This window comes from Plecotus auritus, assembly GCF_963455305.1.
Source record: "Plecotus auritus genome assembly, chromosome: 6".
NCBI classification, from domain to species: Eukaryota; Metazoa; Chordata; class Mammalia; order Chiroptera; family Vespertilionidae; genus Plecotus; species Plecotus auritus.
The window spans coordinates 165,524,781-165,550,296 of NC_137773.1; the positions used below are offsets into that span (position 1 = coordinate 165,524,781).

At 37.1% G+C, this 25,516-nt stretch overlaps 1 protein-coding gene across 1 annotated transcript in view; it reads right to left on the reverse strand.

The window, feature by feature from the left end:
- Window positions 1–4,598: 4,598 nt before the first annotated feature.
- The window catches only part of DYNC1LI1 (dynein cytoplasmic 1 light intermediate chain 1), a 32,488-nt gene continuing 11,570 nt past the window's right edge, over window positions 4,599–25,516 (reverse strand). Inside the window, exons 3-13 of the mRNA XM_080675698.1 lie at window positions 24,402–24,518; window positions 23,459–23,689; window positions 19,315–19,484; window positions 16,526–16,619; window positions 12,701–12,836; window positions 12,089–12,200; window positions 10,676–10,735; window positions 10,236–10,280; window positions 8,202–8,322; window positions 7,402–7,557; window positions 4,599–5,531 (exon numbers count right to left, since the gene is read on the reverse strand). Of these exons, the coding sequence (XP_080531824.1) occupies window positions 5,419–5,531; window positions 7,402–7,557; window positions 8,202–8,322; window positions 10,236–10,280; window positions 10,676–10,735; window positions 12,089–12,200; window positions 12,701–12,836; window positions 16,526–16,619; window positions 19,315–19,484; window positions 23,459–23,689; window positions 24,402–24,518 (1,355 nt within the window). The 3' untranslated portion in view covers window positions 4,599–5,418. The remainder of the gene's footprint in view (window positions 5,532–7,401; window positions 7,558–8,201; window positions 8,323–10,235; window positions 10,281–10,675; window positions 10,736–12,088; window positions 12,201–12,700; window positions 12,837–16,525; window positions 16,620–19,314; window positions 19,485–23,458; window positions 23,690–24,401; window positions 24,519–25,516) is intronic.

Sequence of the window (25,516 nt, forward strand, 5' to 3'; positions counted from 1 at the left end):
ACACTAATATCCCTCCCAGTTAAAAAAAAAAGTATGCATCACTTATTTTTTTAATGAAATAAAAGGCCAAATAAAGACTGTAGGGCTTCATGAACAAAACACTTGTATCAAGGAGCCCTTTTGATGGATGTGTCCACACAGAAAACTGTCATCTTCACTAATGAATAAACAACACTGAATGATTAAACGCTGAGACTTGCCACAGTGAAATGGGAAACCTTGTTTATGGAGAAAAGATACATCAAATAGAAGAAAGATTCACTTAAGTTTTGAAGAACATTCATTTTTCTCTTTTAATATTAAATAATATTGTTAAATGTGAGAAAGAAAAGTCACAAAAAGCTTAGGAAAATATATTATGATGAGATTTTATACATTCAAAAAATAATTTGGTACTACTTTTTCAGTTGAGATTTTAATTTTTCAATGGCTCCTACTCAAAAATTTCACTGGCTCTTAGCAATATTAGCACAGCTAGGTAACAATGTGGATACAAAGTTGGGTCCTAAAGACTGTCCTACAATGAGACCATAGAAACGCCCCTAAAGGACTATGTCTCAAAATAGAAAGTGATGTAAGAGAGATACAAACTAAATGTGTTGGGAATTCACAGCAGAAAGAAATGACTTAGGATAAGAGGATCAGCATGAGGGGGGGAGAGCTTCAAACTGGGAGTTAAGGAATGGTTTGGACATGCAGAAACAGGAAGGGGTATTACAGGCAGAGGGGCAACATGAAGGAAGGTAATGAAAGTGCATATAGGCACAGATTATGGAGATTATTATTAAGGACAAGAAGGGAAGATACGCTTAGGGTCAAACTTTGGAAGGCTTTCCTTTGCGGTTGGAACAGGGAGGGTTTTGTGTAGGAAAGGGAAATGGCCCGAGATCTTCCTTGGGGATATTTTCCAGCAGACTTGTGTAGACTGGATTGATTTCAAAGAGCCAGGTAGGGTTGTAAAAATTTCAGGGAGCCAAAACCGGTTTGGCTCAGTGGATAGAGCGTCGGCCTGCGGACTGAAGGGTCCCAGGTTCGATTCCGGTCAAGGGCATGTACCTTGGTTGCGGGCACATCCCCAGTAGGGGTTGTGCAGGAGGCGGCTGATCGATGTTTCTCTCTCATCGATGTTTCTAACTCTCTATCCCTCCCCCTTCCTCTCTGTAAAAAATCAATAAAATATATTTTAAAAAAAAATTTCAGGGAAGAGGGCATAGGGGTTTAAATTTAGGCTTTAGTCATGGAAACAGAGGGGATGGTTCCAAGAAAAGCTGTGGGTGATAAAATCAGTGAGATTGGACTAGTTTGTTTGATCATCTGAATCACATGGTAGGCCTGTGAAACCATAGATTTCTGGACCTCACCCACCGAGTTTCTGACTCAATAGATCTCTGATGGAACCTGAACAATTGCATTTCTAACAAGTTCCCAATGCTGCTGGGTTTAGGACCACATTTTGAGAACCGCTGCTCTGGTATGACATAGGACATAGAAATAGCACTCAGTAATCCCTCACCTTAACCCCAGGTTTGAATCATTTGTCTTAATAAAGAGAAGATGGAGAACTAAGATTAGGACTTACTGAGGTTGCAGTGCCAGAGGGCTTCAAGAGGAGTCCTTGGTAAATAATTTCAAATATGCACCCGGAGCATTGGAGATGAAGCATGTGGGCCATACAAACGTGAAAGGGATGACCTTCAGAAAGAAGAGGATTTAGGCTAGAACTTTGTGGGTGTGGGAGAGGTGGTGAAGAGGGGACAGAGAAATAGGAGTGTTTAGAGGGCTGGAGAAGCAGCACCCAAGGTACTAGGCTTTTCAGTAGTCTAACTGCACTCACAGATTTAGGGTAGATAGCTGAGTATTGGCGGCGGCAGAGGGGGGGGGGTGTTCCATGCAATCTCACAGATCGATCTGATCATGAATTCCTAACTGGACAGGTCATGGTGGGTAGTCATTTTTAGTAAACCATGCCCCATGGTTTTTGTGCACCTGGGTTAACACATCTTTGAAATAACCACCCTCAAGAGAGCATATCATCTTAACTAACCTGTAATCCAATCCCCACCTTACTTTCTCCCACTCTCATGTAATCTTCGTTGTCCCCTCAATTTCAAATGCATAACAGAAGCTGCAAAACTGTTATTCTCCAGAGCATTTGAGATCTTGCTCCCCACCTATCTGGCCCAAATAAACTCATTTTCTCTACACTGGTTTGAATGTTGTTTTTTGTTTGTTGGTTTTTTAAAGATTTTTTTATTGATTTTTGAGAGAGAGGAAGAGGGAGAGAAACATCTATGGGCTACCTCTTACAGGACCCCTTATGGTGGTAGGGGGGAATTAAGCCCAAAACCTGTGCATGTGCCCTGACCAGGAATCGAACCAGCAATCTTTCAAGTGCATGGGACTACACCAAACCAACTGACAACCAACTGAGCCACACCAGCCAGGGCAGGTTTGGACCTTTTTTACATCGACAGTATGCCTGCCTCAATTATTTACTCATGGGACTAGTATTTAAATACTGGTATTAAAATTACCTGTATGTAAATTAAAATTCCTTCCCTGGTGGCTATAAACACATCTTTGTAACACTTTACAGTTTAGAGAGCACCCCACATCCTCCATCTCATTTATGCTCACTTACAACTTCACAGAGCTGGAGGAGAACACAGGATGTGTGATGTAAGGCCAAAAAAAGAAGTCTTGTTTTCTTTGTCAACATTTCTAAACAACTCAGAATGGACAAGGGTGCCAGGGAAACAAAGAGAAGTTTGGATCAGATTTTTTCCAGGCGTTAGTTTACCAAAGCTCCTCTCCTAACTAAATTAGCCTTGAGGATAAGCAAACAAAATCATCTGTCTCATTTCATTTACACCACCAGAGGGCCACAATGGCAAGGGGATGTTCATAATGCCTTTTGTCCTAGGGTTTCTGCACTCGACTCACGTTTATTCCTAAGTGGTATTTGGGAGTAGGGAAAGACTGTGGGTCACTTAGTCTCCTTGCTTCTATAATGTTAGTTGTCCTTTAGTCCAAACAGTCTCATAATGTGTGAGCGATGAAATAAAGAAAGGTGGGATCTTCTGATTTCTTGGGGAAGTGAGGGTGGGACCGAGTTTGGTATCTGGATGACAGGGAATCCTGTCATGAGGCAACCCTAACACAGAGCTTTGTCATTTCTATATATAGAAAACAGTCTTCAATTTTTCCTCAGTTGATTAATTTTTTGAAATGTGAAACATTGATAAAGGTTCCAGAAGTGAAAAAACATACAAAGAGGTACACAGACAAAAAACTTAACTTACCTACTACGGCTTTGGACAGTGGTTGGTTGGTTGGTGGGTGAGTGTTCTCACGAGGCACACAGGGAACAACTGGGGTGCCCGTAATGTTGTTTTTCTTGATCATGGTGTTGGTTATATGTGATCACTGTATGGTATTTCACGCTATACTCCTGTAACTTCTACTTCTCTGTAATGTATACTTCAATAAAAAGTGCTTAAAAACAAATTTCCTTGCAAAATTGGGACATAGGTTTTAGGCTTAAATATGGTAAACACAAGGTTTTAGATTAGTTAAAACGGAATCTCATATAAAGGGAACAATTACAGTTATTTCAAGTAACAACTCAATTATTAATTTCAAGGATTTTCTAATACAAGTCCAATGTCATACAGAAAAAAATGAGTTGGTCTAAACAAGCAAACACAGCAGCCATAGCAAAGCAGAGCTCAATATACAGTCTACAATTTTCTTTCCTTCATCAGTTTCTCTTACTTTATCAAGTACTAGTTTAGAAAAATTGGTCTTTACAACACCATGATTATACAACACTTTCTGGACTAAAAATTTTATCAATGGCATTTTTCATCTGATGTTTATCAAGGATATGTTTTTCCATGCCCTGAACAAACTAAATTTTTCCACATTGAAACAAATTATTACCCTCATATATTTTTAGCATTTATACTCAACTATTAGGAGCCAAATACTATTATAAAACTAAACAGACTTTAAGGTTCTAATGAAAGTATTATGTGAACTGGTATCCTTCAACATTTTGCTGGAAAAAAAATCTTTGAAATACGTATTTTTAAGTACTAACAAAGCCCAATTTAAAGTATAGTAACCACATTTTCCAATTATCTGAAATGACTCAAAGGTCAAATGTATAAGTGTCCTTTAGGTGAACTTCAATAAGATGAAATTGTTCGTATGAAGGTTCTAAAACAAGCACTGAAAACTAAATATTGAAAAGTAGAACTACTAACAGGTGTTCTCACCTCTACCAGAGTAGCTATGTGTCAGTGCATTTGACAAGCTTTTAAAAACAGCTTCTGTGCATTAATTAATGATAAAAGGCTGTATTTTTATCTACTAGGAATGCTGACACAGGATTCTGCAGTTCAAGTCACGTGGGGAAGATTTGTTGATCAAGGTAAACTCCCAATTTAAGCAAACTTACTAAGATACTGAATCTCATGTACTCAGTCTCTTAGAAACAGGTAGAAAAATCAGAATGCTTAATAATCCTAATTAGTCAAACACTTTAAAAAACAAATTTAAATAGAAGAGAATGCAACAAGTTATTTGAACCTGAATGCAGAGAATAAATACTTTATTAACTGATTACAATTGAAAGTCACAAACAAAAAAGGGGTGTATTAAGGCAGAGCCATATATATATACATATATATATGACATACATATATATGACATATATATAGACAAATCCAAAGACTGTTACCGCTTTACATTAATAACCTCTGCATTTTTCTTTTACACATTTAGGCAGTGTGCTTTCTATTCTTCTCAAAGAAACGAATCTTGACCAATATTTTAAATTGTATTTTGATAACAACTTACAGGATCATTGATTTAGACAATGACTAGTGTATCAAATGCTATCTGATAGTTTTCTCAGCATATTCCATTTGTGGTGGTATATTTATGTTGGTGTGGAAAATTTGATAATCATCTTTTTTCCAGTAAAGCTAACACATAATTTTAAAAAATGATTTTCAATAGTCTTAACTAAAATAAGCTTGGACTTCCAAGTCAGTCAAATGCCCAAAGCATATTGTTTTCTGCCCTTCCCTAAACCTTCCTGTATGTTTTAAGTAGCCTTTAGAATATGATCACATGGTTGAATTTCAGATCTATAAATTTTGAGGTTTTCAAAATCCAAACTTACTTCCTTATGCAAAGTGGCAATGCAAATAGCAATCCTACAGTGAAGAATAATTTTTCTTCTGTATAGCTTCCTTTTATAAAAATGGGCAACCACAAAAAAAAAAAAAAAATGTAAGTTTAGTCCATCTGACAAAACACTGCAGCTCCCTAATTCCACTCTTGAAGGAAAAGGCAGAGGCAAGTTTACATTATCCCAGAAAACTGAATAAATGGCTTTATTTGGTATCTTCAAGAAGCTTCTCCTTCCGTAGGAGATGTTGGTGATGTAGGAGAAACTGTGACTGGTTTTCGTGTAATTCTGTCCAGTTCCGCATGAACATCTGATAGGACAGGCTTCTGGCCTACATTGAAGAAAAAGAAATGAGATTTAGATATAACTAATAGTATCTTTTATAGCAATGTCTCCTCATTAAAGAAACTGCCAATGGTTTCATTAATGTTATGTAGCATACTAAAGTAAAAACATATATAAACAAAACCACTTTAAAATGGAGTCAGAGCTGCGGTCCCAGAGGATATCTCCAACCTTTGGAATGCTAAAATAGGGCAAAATAATCTTTGACTGGGCCTAAAGCAGCACTGTATCCCAAACAACTGTGTGCAAAGACAACAAGAAATTAGACTGTTATAGCTACAAGACTGAAAATTAAAAACATTCTTTAGAATTAGCATCACTATGTTAGCTTATCTGTATTTATAGAATTGCCTTCTTCTAGAAGCTGACATAATTGAGTAGTTGATGGAATTGTTCCCCTTCCCTTTCTCATAAATATTCCTGATCCCCCTGGCCTTTGTCTCCTAAAATTATTTAGGTTTCTGACTGAATCAGTGCTTCCTGACTAGCTATTCTTTTGGATCTCAAATAAATGCTATTGTCTCTCATTTGGTCTTTTATTTTTAGGTTAACATTAAGTGGCATAAACATACTAATTTAAAAATAAATTCCCTCATTTTAAATTGTGGAGTCTGAATGGAAGTAAAAACTAGCACCTATCAGTTAATCTCATAAAGATATTTTCAAAAAAGGCATAGGACAAAAAGAACAGTAAAATAGAAGATAAAATTTTGAAATCCAGAAAGAAGATGGGTTAGTGGTAACTAAATTAGCAATACTAAGAAACTTAATCTTCTACACTGTCCATAAGAAAAGCCAAAGAGTAATTCAATTTATACCCAAAAACCTGTAAAAGGTTCGAAAACATGGTAGTTGCAGGCATTTGTGACAAGGCAGGGAAGGAGGTGGGATTAAAAAAGGAGAATGGGTTAAAAAGTCTGTTAGAGCAACAAAATAAAAAGAAACTTAACTTCATCAAAATCAAAAACTTTTGTGCTACAAAGGACACTATCAAGAAAGTAAAAGGACAACCAATTCAGTGAGAGGAAACATTTGCACATCCCTTACCTGATAAGGGTCTAGTACACAGATATTTAAAGAACACTTAAACTTCAACAGTAAAATGACATATAACCCCATTTAAAAATGGGCAAAGGATTTAAACAGAAATTTCTCCAAAGAAGGTACACAAATGGTCGGAAACACATGAAAAGATTCTCAACATCATTAGCCATCAGGGAAATGCAAATCAAAACCACAGTGAGACGGGACTTCATACACACTGGCATCTTCACAAACACTGGGACTGTTCTAATAAAAAAGATGGACAATAACAAATGTTGAAGAGAATGTGGAGAAATTGGGACCCTCATACCTTGCTTTGGGGAATGTACATTCATAGCAGTATTATTCATAATAGACCCAAAGTGGAAACAATATAAATGTCCATTAACTGATGAATGGATAAAGTGTGGCATATCCATACAATGGAATTTTATTCAGCAGTAAAAAAGAAATAAAATATTGAAATATTGAAACATAAAAGGACCTTGAAAACATTGTTAAAGAAGCCATATTCATATGAAATCTCCTGATCAGCAAGTCCACAGAAACAGAAATCAGATTAGTGTTACCTAGGACTAGGGGCTCCAGAGGAGGGAAGGAGTAACTGCTTATAGGTTGGAGGTTTCTTTCTGGGGATATGAAAATATTCTAAAATTAGATTATAGTGATGGTTTGCATAACTCTGTAACTATACTAACACTATTGAACTGTATACTTTAAATGAGTGAACTTCACTTCACAGTATGTAAATTATACCTCCATAAAGCTGTTTTATTTAAAAAAAAAAAAAAAAAGAGCTCCGGTAACTATACCTGACTTTTTGGCAGATGGTGGTAAACCACTGCTTCCACCTCCAGCCCCAGCTCCAGGGCTGCCACCACCAACACTGGGGCCTCCCGGAGAACCAGTCTTTTTACTCAGCAAACTATTGAAGAAATTTGCCAGGACACCTTCACTTGTAGCTCCAGCTATAGAACAAAAAACAGAAACTTTCAATCAAAACAGCAGGTTTCTCTACAAATTATTATTTTAGTAATCACACACAGAAAATGAATAATAGACTTGAAATTTAAGAGCTATATGTTCCAAATTCAAGTCTACTTTGATCTTAGAGGCTGGGTAACTTCTCTAATCTACTCATACAGAACAAAATATTAGAATGTTCTTTTAAAAAGGCCAAAGGCATATTAACAGATATTAGTTGCTATATATCTCTGCTTTGAAAGGGGTTCTGAAAAAATATAACGTTGAAAAATATCTGCCTCAAGTATTATAAAAAATTACCTAATACTCCTATATGATTATGCATATAGCTTTTCATGTTAATTGCAGGTAACCTATTATTATAAAAATATGAATTTCTTCAATGACCTACCATAGGAGAATGATTAAATAAACACAAAGCTATCATAAAGCTTCCATCATAAAAATAATATATTAAGACTATACTGTAAAATAGTTTTCAGTCTGATTAACTATGAGATTATATCTATAGAGACAAAGACTAGAAGCTATTGCACAAAAACTGCTATGGTAAAAGGTGATTCTGTGTAGATTTCTTTCTACTGAAAACGTATTGTGTTGTTTTCTCCAATAAAAAGAAGAAATGTACCTTTCATGTTTGGATCAATTTTTTTTGACCCAGCAGGGATGGGTGACACGCTGGCAACATTGGATGACACTGATCTGTTTGGTGTTCGAGGGGAGCCTCCTGGGACTCTTGGTGAAGCATCCTATGTAATAGGAAAGCCATAATTATAAAAACTAGAAACTAGAAACTTCACAAAAGTTCTTATTATAAACTAGAGGCCCGATGCACCAAATTCGTGTAAGGACCTTAGCCCTGGCCCCCACCCACCACTGCTGCTGCCTCTGCCCCGCCCGCTACAGCTTTGTCTGGAAGGAAGGACATCCAGAAGGACGTCTGGTATAATTAGCATATTATGCTTTTATTATTATAGAAGAAATTACTTTGCAACTGTACCCCATCTGTTCTTTTACACTGCAAACCACTGACAAAACTGTTTAGCAATCATGTCCTCTGTTAAGGACAGAAAAAAAAAAAAAGGCCTTTTTCTTTGCTGTGGCCTTCCACAATTTATGAAAAGCATCTGCTAATTAAATCCCAGTATTTTTAGCTCCTCTGATTCAAACAGCCCCTCTGTTCAAACTGCAAGACAAGATAAGCTACTCTCAAGGCTACATTCTTGCATTCCCCCTCCTCCCTGCTGTTTTTACAACTCAGGGATAATTCACACCAAGGAGTTTCTAGTTCGTAGACAGTTGTTCCCTCGCCTCTTCCCCTTCAAACAAGCCTCTTCTGAACTCTTCATAACTTTTCCTCTAAGCATGCTTTACAGCAGTAGCTCCCAATGTGGGGCACACGCTCTACAGGGGGACAATTTGATTGTTAAGAGGGCAATTTGAGAATGAATTATTAACAGTGAATTTTTTACATTTCTTATGGTTCTAGGGGCCTCATATACAGTGTATAAATATATAGTGACATATTTATGAATTTCAGTTATCTATGTTTTGAAATTTTATTTGCTATTTTTTCATGTCACTTCATATTATTATTATTTTTTTTAACAATTTCTTAGTGATTTCTTCCTCAGTACTTCAACTGTCCTTTCATTCTTTTATTTTTCTCTTTCACTGGTGCCATGTTCTTTGGAAGCTTGCTTAGACCAAGTTAATGGCCTTTTAGGCTTCCTCCATGTGAGCATGAATTCACTTTTTGAATAATAAGAATTATATGTCACAGGGCGGGCATCAGGAGTTTAGAGATGCCTAGGTGGGGCATGGCCAAAAAAAAGGTTGAGAACCACCATTTTATAGGCTTAGGAAAAATACTAATAAGACACCTCCCTAGGACATCTGTCCCCATCTCCTGAAAAACAAACTATATTTTCAAGACAACCTCCTTGATGTCTGCTCAACTTCAACCCCAAATCCTCCTCCCTTTCTTGTCACCTAGCAACAGCAGCCATTACTCTTTAAAAGGGGAAGGTGCTTATTTCTTGCCCTGTATTGATTAGCAATGTACCAGGCCTTTCCCTTCTGGGAAAGTAAAATAAACTTTCTCTCTGCATTTCTTCTCTTGGTTGTAAATTCATTCACTGCCAAACCCTAACATCTTCATTATTAGAAAATACCAGAGACCCTTCACATTTTAGAATACTAATTTTCCCTTCAATGGAAAAAGAAAACATATTGAGTAATGAAGGGTGGTTACTGGTGTAAGTTTGAGAGTCAGATCTGGGTTCCAATGTGGACTTACACCCTACCAACTGCATAATCTTAGGGAAGCCAATGTCCTTCAAAGCTTCCATTTCCCCCAGTACAAAATGGGGCTAATAATAGTTCCTGCCTCATAGGGCTATTGTGAGGATTTATAAAATAACATATATAAAGGGTTCAAAACTGATGCATGACAAACACTGCAAAATAGATCTTTACCATTTAAGTCATCTAAAAGGGAGTAAAATTTATCTTTAAAAAATCTCACACATTCCAGAAGAATTCTTAATTCACATTTATATTAAAGCACACCCATATGAGACATGTATATGCTTTAAGAAATAAAGAACTCAAGCAGTATGCACTGCATTTTAATAATTTTGTCAAAATCTGTAATACTGACCACAGGCCGCCCAGCTGCAGTTGGTGGTTGCTTTGCTAAAAGGGTCTGAAAAAACACAACAGAATTCTAGGTTAGATACTCATATAACATGTATTGTATTTTCTTCTTCTTTTTTTTAATCCTCACACGAGGATATTTTTTCAGTGATTTTAGAGAGAGTAGAAGAGAGAAGGAAAGACAGAGAGAAGCATCGATGTGAGAGAAGTACATCTATTGGTTGCCTCCTCCACGCGTCCTGACCAGGGCCCGGGCCAGGGAGGAGCCTGCAACCCAGATATGTGCCCTTGACCAGAATCGAACCCGGGACCCTTCGGTCGGCAGGCCAACGCTTATCCACTAAGCCAAACTGGCTAGGGCTGTATTGTATTTTTAAAGAAACTATATACAATAACAGTTTACCCATTAACCACACTAAGTCTGTTTATGATGTAATTTCATACCTGTAGCTTCATAAGAAATACTTGGTCATCTTCTGCCATAATTTCCTTCTCATGCACAAACTGAAATGAGCAATGAGCAATGCATAAATGAGCAAGTCTAGAAGCAGTAGAAGCGGGGACATTTGCAACTCATTTTTCCTAATTATACAGCAGACAGAAGAGCCATCACATTCTTATTTCAGGGAAACCAGGAGCAAGTGGCTTTTCATGCACACATGGTTTATTTCCACCAGTTGCCAGAGTGATCCTTTTAAAAGGTTAGATCAGATTACATCACTCCTCTACTCAAACGCCCCCTCCAAGCACTTTCCATCCCTCTAAGAATGAAATCCAAAGTCCTTTCTGCAGCCCCAGTGAGGCCCCAAAAGACCTTAACTCTGCTTTTCATCTCCTAACCCCTTGGGCATTCCTGCCTCTGGGCACGTGCACTTCCGGTTCCCTCTACCTTCACCTCTCTCCCCTCTTACCAGGGACATTCTCTAACCATTTCAACAACAGTATGCCTCTGGTCCCAGTCTTGTTTCTCCCCTCTGCTTCACTTGCATAGCCCTTCTGACCACTCGAGAGATGGCCCATGTATTGATTTACTGTTACATCACACCCTCCTAGTTAGCACCTAGTGCCTAAACATGGCTCGATCAAGACAACTAAAACAAAGCCCAACTTGTTGGTAAAAGAAAAACTGGGGGAAACCATTGCTTTTTGATGTGTGCATTTCTTTAATAGACATCGAAACCAAATACCACATCAACTGATTTTTCATTTGACATTACTTTTCTTTTTTCTGATTACCCACAAACAGAAGACAGCTGCTGAATGAAATGGATTCTTAAGTAAGACTCTTAATGTATGTTAGATCAAAATTACTTTTTCTTCAAACATACAAATTCAAAGTTAGTGAGAAGTACTATATACAACTTTTCAGAAATGTCTGTAATACCTAATTATAGAACACCATGAACTGCTTAACATGAAATTAAGATATATGAAGAAAAAGTACCTTCTGAAACCCAATTTAACAGTCATAAGAGTGACATGTAATAGTCAAGACTAAATCTGAGCTCTAGGTTAGAAAGTTCACAGCTTCTACCTATTCAAACTGTTCAAGATCCATATACTCACTCATACTAATCTGTGATTTCAATTAAAACATGAACCCTGAACTAATATTTTCTAATACAAAAATGCCAAAGGCTAAGGCATGATTCAGTAACTGAATAGCTGCTTTATGTTCTGATAAAACAGATCTTTATTTTGAATGATACATTACCAACCCCAAATTACACCTAGAAACCCCTTTGAAAGGATAAAACACTTTTATCTTTCTACCTTACAATCTTAAAATTATGGACTTCCCCCTCAGTTTAAAGGCATAAGTATTGAGACTATATGTGTATATACTAAAACTGTTACCTTTCGAACAGGTGGTTTAGTTATAATGTCTTCAAAATTATCTTCTGCTTTTAATGTTTGAAAATTTTCGTGTAATATTCCTATTTTCTTATCATTATCCCACCCCGCTGGACTGGAAAGAAACACACATGAGAAATTTTCAAGCATTTATGTAGTCATTCTTTTCATTTAAGCCATGATCAGCTTAAAAGGAACATTTTTATGAAAAAAAATTTGACCAATTATGGAAAACTAATCAGCTTTTTAAATTATAGGGCTCAAGTTATGGTTTACTAAATCACCTCCCAATTTTATTCAGGTAACTTTTTAAAATCATGTCTAAATTATACATTGGGTGCTTTATTTATATCATAACCATTTAAAGAGTAAGTAGATATATTGATAGATAGCAATAACATGGCCTTTCGAAGAGGGCTCAGGCCAGAAGTAAACCTAAAAGACAATGATAAATAGGAAAGGGCAGGTTATAAATAAAACAGTCTAGGGACAGATTCTCACCTACTCATCATGGAAAGGTCTCTACTGGTCTCACCTCAAAACTGAAAATGATGACTCACCATCCAACTGTAGCAACAATACGTGATAAAGTAATATATTTAAGAGCATACTTACATGAATACTGCATCTTTTTCCACCACAACAGCAGGAATCTTATACGGAAATCCATATAGTTTCTGAACGATGTATTTATATACTAAATCTATATTTTTGTTTTCTTTTACTGACGTGTAAATAAGTGCTGCACCATCTGAATAGAACCATTAAAGAAATTTCTGGACAAATTCCACAAACAGGTCACAAAGTTCTTGTTCTCAGCCTAACATTCACAGCTACATAATTTATTCATTTCAAAAATAATGTCTAAAGGTATATTATATTATAGTCATTGAATATTTCAAAAGTATAAAATATTTAAATGCAGGCTAAAAGGCAAATAAGACATTTTATAATAAGCTATCCTGTATCAGTGGTCGGCAAATTGCGGCTCGGGAGCCACATGCGGCTCTTTGGCCCCTTGAGTGTGGCTCTTCCACAAATACCATGGCCTGGGCAAGTCTATTTTGAAGAAGTGGCATTAGAAGAAGTTTAAGTTTAAAAAATTTGGCTCTCAAAAGAAATTTCAATCATTGTACTGTTGATATTTGGCTCTGTTGACTAATGAGTTTGCCGACCACTATCCTATATAATAAAAGCCTAATATGCAAATCGACCGAATGGCAGAATTACCAGTGGAATGACATGCACTGACCACCAGGGGGCAGGTGCTCAACGCAGGAGCTGCCTCAAGCCCGCAGGCCCCAGGCCAGCCAAGGCAGGTGCCAGCAGGGGCTCCCCGATTGCCCCCCTGGTTGCCCTGCAGAGGGAGGTGACCTGTGGCAGTGGGGCGATCAGGGGACTGCCCCTCCATCACCCTGCTGGTCGCCTCTGCAGAGGGAGGCGATTGGCTGCGGTGGCAGGGAGCGGGGCCGGGTAGCAGGCAGCGCCAGGCTGGCCAAGGCGGGTGCCAGCAGGGGGCCCCCCCCAATCACCCCACAGATTGGCCCTGACGCCGCCCAGACCTAGGGACCTTACCCATGCACGAATTTTGTGCATCGGGCCTCTAGTAATAAAATAAAACCAAAAGTCTCATTAAGCCAAAAAAGAAAAGGTTAATTTAGTAATACTGGCACTACTACTACCTTTAGTTAAAGCACATGAAGAGGCAATTGCTTTGTTAAACTTCATGGAGGGGTATTATTTATCAACAACTGTTTTGTTTGCCTTTTCAACAAAAATGGTTTGCCCAAGTACCTCTTATGATTTTTACTAGTTCCAGGAATGAGGACTTTGGGGACAAAGCTCCAGAGACCCACAAAAGAAGAGAAGATGAACCAATAAGTATAACTAGGAAGCTTTCAGAAATGATCCAAGGTAAAGTAAATTTCATGGCCAAAACTTGAGCTAAGACAATATCACATGATATATTAATTAAAACTGATCCTAACTTTTACCCAAACAACATGATAAATCAAAAGAGGCCTGTGAAAAAAGGGTCAGTGTGACTACTGACAATGTGGTCAGAGAGGCTATCAGAAATTCTGACACTGGCCATGGTGTCCTGAACGAGAAGGTAAATTATGCCAAAGGAAATGCTGGGAATGGGCTGACTTCTAATCTGAGAAATGCATATTTGCTAGGACATGAACCTAAAAGTGGTATTGCTAAATACTACTTAGCATAAATCTTGGTAGAAATAAATATCATAGTCTTAAGTAAAAGCTTAATTGTGTAAATTTTTCATCAATGATCTTTCTCATGTGAACCAATTTATAATTTGAAAGATGTCTACAGCTAAAAAATTTGCATTGCAATTAAAAATTTAAAAATAAAGGTGATTTTGAACTGTTGCCCTCACTCACCGACACACACACCCCTCACTATCTTTTTTTTTTTTAATATATTTTATTGATTTTTTACAGAGAGGAAGGGGGAGGGATAGAGAGTTAGAAACATCGATGAGAGAGAAACATGGATCAGCTGCCTCCTGCACACCTCCTACTGGGGATGTGCCCGCAACCAAGGTACATGCCCTTGACTGGAATCGAACCTGGGCCCTTCAGTCTGCAGGCCGACGCTCTATCCACTGAGCCAAACCGGTTAGGGCACACCTCACTATCTTGAAGTGACTTGTCACATTCTGTATCCTTTAAAGTCAACTAGCTCTACTAAAAGGTCTGTAATTATCTCAGTGGACAGTTTACTTCCTGATTACATTTCTGTATTTACATTTTCAAGTAGAGCATTAATACGTCTTAAAAGAGGCTGTTCTCAAATTTTGTAATCTTCAAAGATAAAAAGGGCTTTATATACCTACTTCAATTACTTTCACTTTTTGTTCTCTTTTTAAAGACTCTTTATATAGACTAATGCCCTTTAATTCAACCTGACTCAGCCATTATGTGACATGAGAAAGGGCCATGGAGAGAACAAAGTACTGAAGGAAAAAGGAAAGGGAAACTACCAGTGCAGAGTGATCTTATTCATTATTCAGCTGGGCTTTCTATTAAGTGGTCCTTAAATTAAATGTCCATTAATGAAAGTGAAAAACTATTGATACTATAAATACGTGTATATTATTTATCATTCCTACCTACTCCTAATATCATTTCTTTACTTTTCAGACCCAAAAGCTTTGGTTGTGGAATGAAACCACAAACTATCTGGTGCACAACTCTCTCCCTTTGGTGCACTCAAACTGTGGTGAAGTTTTTGACAGTAAATTCTCTTAAAAGCATTCACTCCTAACCCTCACTTTATCCTCCTTTTAGTTGTACATGTTATTAATTGGCTCATCTAATTCTTGTAACCCAGACTAGACAAGATTCCTTATGATATGTTTTCTAACCCTGTGATCATCAAAATCACCCAGAAAGCTTTTCAAAATCCTCTAGCTGACCTTGTAATGTTCCCATTTAGTAAGTCTTAGATGGCACAGCCAGATTTTGAAACCACTACTTTAGATTATATGTGGAGATAACATACCAAACATATTAAAAACTAGAGGCCTGGTGCATGACATTCATGGACTGGGGGGAGTCCCTCAGCCTGGCCTGAGGCTTATAGCAGTCCAGGACCCCCGAGGGGTCCTTAGTGCTGCTGCAGAGGTGGAAGAGGCTCCTGCCAGCACCGCTGCGCTCCCCAGCCCTGAGCCCGACTTCTGGCTGAGCCGTGCTCCCCCTGTGGGAGTGCACTGACCACCAGGGGGCAGCTCCTGCGTTGAGCGTCTGCCCCCTGGTGGTCAGTGCATGTCATAGCGACCAGTTGTTTGCCTTTTGGTCAATTTGCATATTAGGGTTTTATTATATAGGATGAGAACACACGAACCTAAATGTTGATCTTGCCCCACCACCCACCCAATAAATGAATACCACTTTGCGGGGGGGAGAAGGGCGACTGGTTTCATTTATTCAGACTCTAAAACAGAATGTCAATAGTGTAATGCCCAGCTAAAAGATTATTAATTATACTAATAGTATTGAATTATTCTATTTATAACTGGGAATTGAACTTTAAAAAAAGATAATACACACTAGGTTTCATAACAGTTTCATCTCAGCATTTTAGGATATAAACACATTGGTGGTATGAATACAACTTTTTAATCAGAATGATTACAATGCATACTCATTAAAACTTTCCCAAATAAGACTAATATTTATTTTCTTTAGTACTTTAAACACAGCAAATCAAGTTTATATACTTCAATATTTGCTTTTATATCTCAAAATACCCAGATATAAATGATTTGAGAACTAAAATTATATTTCCAGCCAGAGGGAGAAGGAACAAAGCTTATGGAATTTCTCAAGTCCCATCAATTTAATTCCTTTCCTTAAAAACAAACAAACAAACAAACAGGTAAGGTACATTGCACTAATCAATGTATTAAAAGGATACACTGTAAACAAAACTTCCGGATATGTGACTGAATAAAATCAAAATGTTCATCTTTATAGTCATGTTCTTTCTCCAATACACTAATGGCATCACACTGTTGGGTTAAAATAATTTAAAAAACAATACATTAAATAATCAAGTTTAAATATAATGATTTAAACAGTTCAATTTTGGGTGGGGGAATATCACAAAACTACCACTTTGAACAGAAGGACCTAGAATATCAATTACTCCTATTTGTCTAGAGACATTTAATTGGAATCTTAAGACTAATAAATAATTTTATTTCTTTAAAAGGCATTGAATTCAAAGTTATACTGAATGTGGCGAAAACACTAAAGAGAAAGTTTTAGTACAGAACAAGACAAGCTTATAATACTTGCTAATTCAACTATGTCCTAGAACAGTGGTCGGCAAACTGCGGCTCGCGAGCCACATGCGGCTCGTGAGCCGCAGTTTGCTGCTCTGTTGACTAATGAGTTTGCCGACCACTGACCTAGACTCTCGATTCCAATAAATTACAGGCTGTTGTTGTTCCTTGTGATTAAGCCCCTATCCCAGTGGTCGGCAAACTCATTAGTCAACAGAGCGGCTAACCGCAGCTCGCGAGCTGCATGTGGTTCGCGAGCCGCAGTTTGCCGACCACTGTCCTAGAACAAAGTTTTTAAGATCTAAAATCTATTCTAGTTCTATAAAACACTATGTTCCCAGGGAGTCTGCATCTCTCACTATTTCCTCTTTGTTCCTCTGTTTATCTGATAACTCTGTTGACCTTCATTTCTCTTCTGGTGCCTTTTCCCTCTCACTACAATTTCACCAATAGCAAAAAAACGGGGGGGATTACAGGCTATTTTTTAAATGTCACCTATACAATCAATGAAACAAATTCTAAATTCTACTTGCTACAGAAAAATGTTACAGAAAAAAAAAGGCATGTTCAAATATTTCACCAAAACCTTTCTGAATTGAAGGTATAAAATCTAAAAATAAACAATAATGTTCATTATACCTAATACTAGTGGCCCGGTGCACAAAATTCGTGCACATTAAAAGGGAATTAATTAGAGGAAATATTTTAATATTGTTATTTGCCCTTTCTCTATAATAGAAGTGTTGGAGAAAATTAGTAAAATGAATATGAAAATCTCCTTCCTGTCAGAGTCTGGGGCTTGCCGCAGGACCTAGAGTCAAGTCCCTGCACACCATCCATATGTACTTCGAAAACGCAGGAGACCCAGACCCAGCTGGCCCCACCCCCATTGGGTGAGACCCAGACCCCTTCCAGGTGGGGGGGCGCGGCCTGAGATCCCTCACCCTGGCCAGGCGCCATGCAGCCCCAGTTCCCTGCTGTTCGGTTGTGACATTATGGCGTCCTGGTTAATTTGCATATTCCTCTATTTTAGATAGATAGATAGATAGATAGATAGATAGATAAGTTTGGGGTCAAATTTGATATGTAAAGAAATCTTTATATGAAGAGGATCTGGATCTAAGGCAAGAAGCTTAGTCTCTCTGAATCTCAATGTCTAGTTTTTAAGCCCTGTGGAACTACCATTCTTCATCCACCCCAGCATACACATTCTCCCATCCCCCTACACATTTTAAAAGCTCTTAAACTGAAGAACACCTGATGGTGCTTCAGATTCTGTGAAATATAGTAGATGATCTCTTCTGGCTTGAAAGTTTTATGCATCTATGACATTATTTAATGATTCAGGTTTCTTTAAGCTTAACAGTTTTCTCCTTTGGAAATTTATGAAGCAAGTTGTTGTGTAATTGGCAGGAAAATATCTGCTAATAAACAACTCTTTGCCAAGCAAAACAAAAACAAACCACACACAAGAGGATTCTAGTGTGAGAGTTTAAAAATAGTCTTAAAGAAAAGGTATAAGTAACAAATTAACTAAAGCAGGATCATCATCTGAAAAGCAGATAACACACTTGATTTAAATGCTACCCTTCCACAACTGTTATTGATAAATTTTGTAGTGTTTAAAGTAAAATTTAAGCTAGATTAAATTTTTTTTATCATTTTTACCCCCAAGATGAATAAATTCCATACACTCCTTCAATTATATATATGCAAATTTTATGTATTACAAAAAATATTAATAATTTTAGATCTCGAAAGGGTTTATTTGTTCTGTCATTTTCTTAACTATTCCATGACTTACAGAGAAGATAAACTTGATAGATAAATCATTTTTAAAGGAAATTTGACTTTATTATAAAGTGTATATAGTGACAGATTAAATGAACAGAATTTTGATTTTAGCAATCCTCTCAGAACCTCTTTATTAAATAAGTAAAAAGTCCCTGATAACTGCATATTAACTTCACATAATAAGTGCTTAAAAGCCTATTTTATTTTAGGTGTTAAAAGTAGATGTTTAAGAGTCTATTTTTTTTAAAGTATATAATCTTCTAATATTAGGATATTAGTATTCCAACATTTAATGTGGAAAATTTATAAAAATTAATAATTAACTTATCATCTTACCTGTGTTTATTTCTTTAAACTGACTGTATAATGAAGTCTAACTGGAATTTGGAAAATTATATTCAATTACAAAGAGAATATCCAAAGTAAAGTTTTCTTTCAAAGAAACTACGTTCAAGATCATAAAACCAACATGTAAATATCACTCAATTATTTCAAACTATTATTTATATTTAAGAAAAATTATCTAGGAAAAAATAATGTGTCAACTCCAAAAGGGTCCGGGAAACAAAACAGTTGTTCATCCTTGGTTAATATCAGTAACAGAATCTCTAGGAAGCAAACTAACCTTTGTGCAAACTACTAGTACTGGAATGCCCAAGTTGTGTGTAAGTGTATCCGCACCCAGGGGTAAAACCACACTGTCGTCTTTGTCTTCCTGTGACATGGTATTTCTTCTCTGAGGAGAGGCTGGGAAATCTTCTCCTGGCTCTACATATTCTTGAAAGTCTCTAATCACTGAAAATCAAAGTAAATAATTTAATACATAGTTTAGAAATTGCTTTATTTCAGCAGGTAGCTTTTCTACCATAATCTAAATATATATGTTACTAGAGTTTATACTTTGTCTTGTGTAAAAGAACAAAAAGGGTTTGTGAAAACTATTTCAAGGACAGTACAGAAACACTGATCCCAAATTAATTATTAGGAGGCAGAGTACAACACTGAACGGCTCTAAAGAGTGGGATTCAACGTAGGCACAGTTTAGTTTGCGCAAATTACTTTAGGCAAGTCACAATCTAGCTTTGTCTCTCTATCTTCTCTAATTCACAATGAGTACTGAGAAAGGATAAAAGAAAAATGTATGTGTGAGGAGGGGAAGGAAGAGGGCAGGGAGAATTCCACAATTTAAATGACAATCCTAGATGATTTTATAAATATTAGCTTCCTTCCCTAAACCCTTTATTCAGATCTTCTTTTTACATAGGAGCTATCTTGGGCCACATTCATTCTTTAACCCTGGTGAGAATTAATGAGGTATTACCAACACTGATAAATTTTTACAACTCCTCTGCAAGGTTGTCAAAATCTTCACTTAAAACAAGGTAAATGTATCAAGAGCCTAAACAATATATACTTTGACTCAGTTATTATTCTTTGAGGAATTCTCAAAGAAACAACCAGTGACTCCTATATAAGACTGGGATTCCCATATAAGACTGCTTCTCATGTTTAAAAGCAAAACAAATTATCCACAGCATAGGATTAAAACAGTATGTGAGGGAATATTATACAGAGATATAAAGGAAGAAAGTATCTTAAACTTACATGGCGTCAAGGAAGAGGGAATCCTGAACACTTGAGTGCGGTTCCTCTAAGAACAAAGGATTTACCCTTAGCAGCTCTGGTAGCTACTACCCTTTAAACCAAAGGCTGAAATCTAACAGTGCTTCTCAAGTTTTTAGCATGCACTTGAGTTTCTGATTTAGTAGTCTGTGGTGGGGACTAAGAATGTGTATTTTCTGACTAGCTCCCAGCTGTGCTGATACTGATGCTGGTAGTCCTGGGACCACTGCTAGAGTATAAATTTAGAGAGGGGGGACGAAAACCCAAGGCAATGGCCAACAGGAAAGAAAGGTATAGATTAAGAACAGCTAGACATCTTTTTTAATGATTTAGGATATATATTCTCTCAAGTTTTTTGTTTACTTGCATATAAATTACAGTGTCAATTCTCCCCAAAAAGTTATTATGAACTAACAATAACAAAGAAAAGCAGTATTCCATCTGTATATTTTTTTTAAGCAAAGCACAACACTGACAAATGAAGTGCTCTTGGTGAAATTCCGAACTGTGGCAACTGGTTTACAGTTAGAAATGACCCACATCATTTCCATAATATCCATGAAAACTTCCAATTTACATGAGCATGTACAAAATATATTATGTACTTATCTGAATAAAACCAGCTTAACATCTTTATACAGGGTATCCCCCCCCAAAAAAATTGTATATTCACTTTGAATAATTGTAAAGGCAATGTTTATTAAAATACATTTCATTTTTGGAAACCAAGATGGCGGCATAGGTAAACACCTAAACTGCTGCCTCGCACAACAATTTCAAAACTACAACTAAAAGACAAAACGGACACCATCCAGAACCACAGGAAGGCTGGCTAAGTGGAAATTCTACAACTAGAAGAAAAGAGAAAAGCACACTGAGACTCACAGGAGCTGCGGAAAGCAGAGGTACGAAGGCGCACACGCGGAGAGGGCTGGCAACTGAGTACACAGCTGGCTTTCTCAATCGGGAGGGAGACAAAAGCTCCTGACTGCTCTGAACTCCAGTTCCGGGTGAGACTCTGGGGACCCAGACTCATTCGGGGAGAAACTGGACTGCCTGGCAGCGGGTGAAACTCGAGGGCGGCTTTCTCTCAGAAGTGCTTGCAGCGATTACCACGGGACACTGAGACTCAGGGGCCTCTTAGGGCAGGGCTGACAGGAAGCCATTGCTGTATGCTCCGCCCTGAGACTCCGCCCCATCCAAGCTGAGCACAGAGGCTTTTGCAAGTCTTGTCTCATAAAGGTGTCTCCAGCATAGAAGTTCTCCCAGTGTAGACACAGCTGATCCTCACAGCCAATTGGCCTGGAGGTCAATTCCTCCCAGTGATACCAACAACAATCATCGCTTAACTACAACAAGACTGTGCACACAGCCCACAAAGCGGTGCACCAAGAGTGTCCACCTCAGGTAACTGGGGAGGCTGAGCCACTGGGCCCTATCGGACACCTGGCACACAAAGCCACTCTATCAACTCAGGGAAGCAGCCAAAATGCGGAGACAAAGAAACAGGTCACAAATGAAAGAAATGGAGGAAAGCAAACGATTGGACATAGAGTTCAAAACCATGGTTATAAGGTTTTTCAAGAATTTCCTAGAAACCGCCGATAAATTTAGTGAGACCCTCGAGGATATGAAAAAGGACCAACTAGAAATTAAACATACACTGATTGAAATAAAAAATAATATACAGAGATCCAACAGCAGACTAGAGGAACACAAGAATCAAGTAAAAGAATTGAAATACAAAGAAGCAAAAAGCACCCAACCGGAAAAGAAAAAAGAATCCAAAAATATGAAGATAGTGTAAGGAGCCACTAGGACAACTTCAAGCGTACCAACATCAGAATTATAGGGGTGCCAGAAGAAGAGAGAGAGCAAGATACTGAAAACATATTTGAAGAAATAATGACAGAAAACTTCCCCCACTTGGTCAAAGAAATAGACTTACAAGTCCAGGAAGCACAGAGAACCCCAAACAAAAGGAATCCAAAGAGGACCACACCAAGACACATCATAATTAAAATGCCAAGAGCAAAAGACAAAGAGAGAATATTAAAAGCAGCAAGAGAAAAACAGTTAATTACCTACAAGAGAGCACCCATACGACTGTCAGTTGATTTCTCAACAGAAACTATGCAGGCCAGACAGGAGTGGCAAGAAATATTCAAAGTGATGAATAGCAAGAACCTACAACCAAGATTACTCTACCTAGCAAAGCTATCATTCAGAATTGAAGGGCAGATAAAGAGCTTCACAGATAAGAAAAAGCTAAAGGAGTTCATCAACGCCAAACCAGTATTATATGAAATGCTGAAAGGTATTCTTTAAGAAGAGGAAGAAGAAGAAAAACGTAAAGATAAAAATTATGAACAACAAATACATATCTATCAACAAGTGAATCTAAAAATCAAGTGAATAAAAAAATCTGATGAACAGAATAAATTGGTGAATATAATAGAATCAGGGGCATAGAAAGGGAGTGGACTGACAATTCTCAGGGGGAAAGGGGTGTGGGAAGAGACTGGACAAAAATCGTACACCTATGGATGAGGACAGTGGGGGGTGGGGTAAGGGCAGAGGGTGGGGTGGGAACCGGGTGGAAGGGAGCTATGGGGGGAAAAAAGAGGAACAATAATCTGAACAATAAAGATTTATTTAAAAAATAAAAAAATAAATTTCAATGTGAAAAAATACATTTTCAAGATGTAATAGAATCTACAGATATTGTGTGTATACTTTTTTTGGGACACCCTATATTTAGGTTGTTAACATCTTTTTGGACATATTTCATTTTGACAAGGTTGATAAGATTGTTTTGCTTATCAAGAAGTTAACGGCTGAAAATGAGCAGCTGAAGAAAGATTCAAATTTTTTAAATCTTGAAAACAACTTTTCAAAATGAACACATATGGCCTTTTGGCAAAGGAGCTAAGGCACCTCTACGAAAGAGTCTGCCATTATGTAGACATTTCCAATTTAAAACTATATTAAAATCTAGCATAGCATTTAAGCTGAATTTCAAAAAGAGAACTCACATTGTATTTATTTCATTTAACTTTATTCAAAGTAAAAAATTCCCAACAATTATGATTGCCAGTTAGGAAATTTGTTTTTGAAATCTATATTAGTATTTCTAGACTACTCACACTTTTGTTCCATTTCTTTCATTTCTTCAGGAGGAATTTTCAATTTGTCAATATGTTCTCTAACAACACTTGCCCATTTCTGTAAAGAATCCAAAGCAGTCCAAGGCTTTGACATATCAACAACCAGCATAATTAGAGTGTCCTTCAGAGAAATGGCATCCAGTGAAAATTTAAGGAGGCCCTTGTGATACAGATCTCCATCTAAGATCCACACATTACATCTTGTTTGATCTACAACAGACAAAGGAAAGTTACCAAGGCAACAGGATTAAGTTATTTCATCATCCAACTAACAATACTTGGTATTTTAGATCATCTCCACAGGAGATGCCTCTTTTGACAAAGTTCAACTACTTAGGTTACATCTACCAATTTAGTAAAGGCCTATCAAATATTCAGGGAAATGATTTAACTGCCAACATGGAACATCAGCATCCTCTACTTCATATTTCTTAATCCCAAACCACAGACTGAATAACATGTTGCTATTCTTACCATCAGCAGATAGAGCCATGCATATTCAAGATATTATATATAAAAATGAGAAGGCAAGTGATCTATAGAAGAAAAAAATGGTTGATCAGATAAGAAAAGCTGGGGAGATGACATTTTTATGTCAAAAAATGAAAAGGAGATAAAGGGGAGTCAGCAAACAATCATGGGATACTATTAATCATCTGAGGGAAAATGAACTGAAAATTGATATTCTTCAATGATAGCAAGAAAGCTGGTCTGCACACCAGAATACATTAAGATGTTTAAAAGTATGACTCTATGAATCCCAATCCCAAACCAATAAACGTATGCCTAAACATAACTATTTACTGATAGGCATCACATAGTAGGGCTCTTAGTGAAAAATGGCACACTCCAGACTAATATGAGCAGCAGTGCACCTTGGAAAGACTTCAGAAAACTTAGGTTACAAATAGATGATATTCACCATCCCTGTCTTCATCATGAACATTTAAGTACAAGTATTCCAATCCTCTTCCTTTCTTGTACTCCTCTATTCCCTGAATTTTTCTTATTAAGCTTGTTTTCCCAGCTCCATCTTCACCTGTAAAAAAAGAACAAATCTTTTCAATTATAATATGGAACATACACACACACACACACACACACACACACACACACACACACACAGATGCTTTCTAGTGCTAAGTGAAAAACCTAATTGGAACTAGCTTCAACCAGAAAGGTAATTTGATGGAAAATAATCAGGAAACTACAGAGTTGAAGAGGCAGACGTTGCCTCCAGGATTTTCTCTCCCAGTGTCTCTGTTCCTCTTGTTAAGTCTCTAGTTCTATCCTATTACAAATGGCTTCCTCTGTGGGTATTTTTCAGGAAGCTCAACTCTTATGTCATCACAGTTTAATCTACAAGGAACAAAATACTCTCTTTCAGCTTTCAGTTTGAAGAATCTCGAGTAAACACTCTTAAAAATATTAATAACAAAACACTCATATGATTTAAACTTGGCACAAGTTTTAAAAGTTTAAAATTAGGCTAGCTATCCAATATTTTGGTAAGGATTTTTTTTAAATTGTGAATTTATTTAAATACTACATGATACTGTTTCATAAATTTATTTAGTTATTAGCAATATTATGTTAATAGTAGTTTCTTGGATCTAAGGACTTATTCCTGGAGATTCATGAGTTCTCTGAGAATTTAAAAATTGTTTTCATTTTTATGTTAAGTTTTTTTAAAATTATATATATCATAGATCTTCTGAGTGACCATCTTTAAATCTAAATGCTGCAAGAAGACTGCAGTACCCACCTCTGCACTGGTATTTATAACCCTACTGTGCCAAGCTCAGACAGAACAAGTATGCCAAACTAAAAAAAAGTGTCATGGAGCTGTCAGTTCTATATTCAGTTGTACTGGCCAGACTGGTTCTTTTTATGAACCACTTTCCAACACTTCATAGCAATAAATAGCTTTAAATAGACAATAAAGAACTTTTCGGTAAATGAGTACTTATTTTTAGCACTATTATTGCAGTGTACTATTAGAATGGCCCATCAAAATAATAGATTGGGTTGAAAACA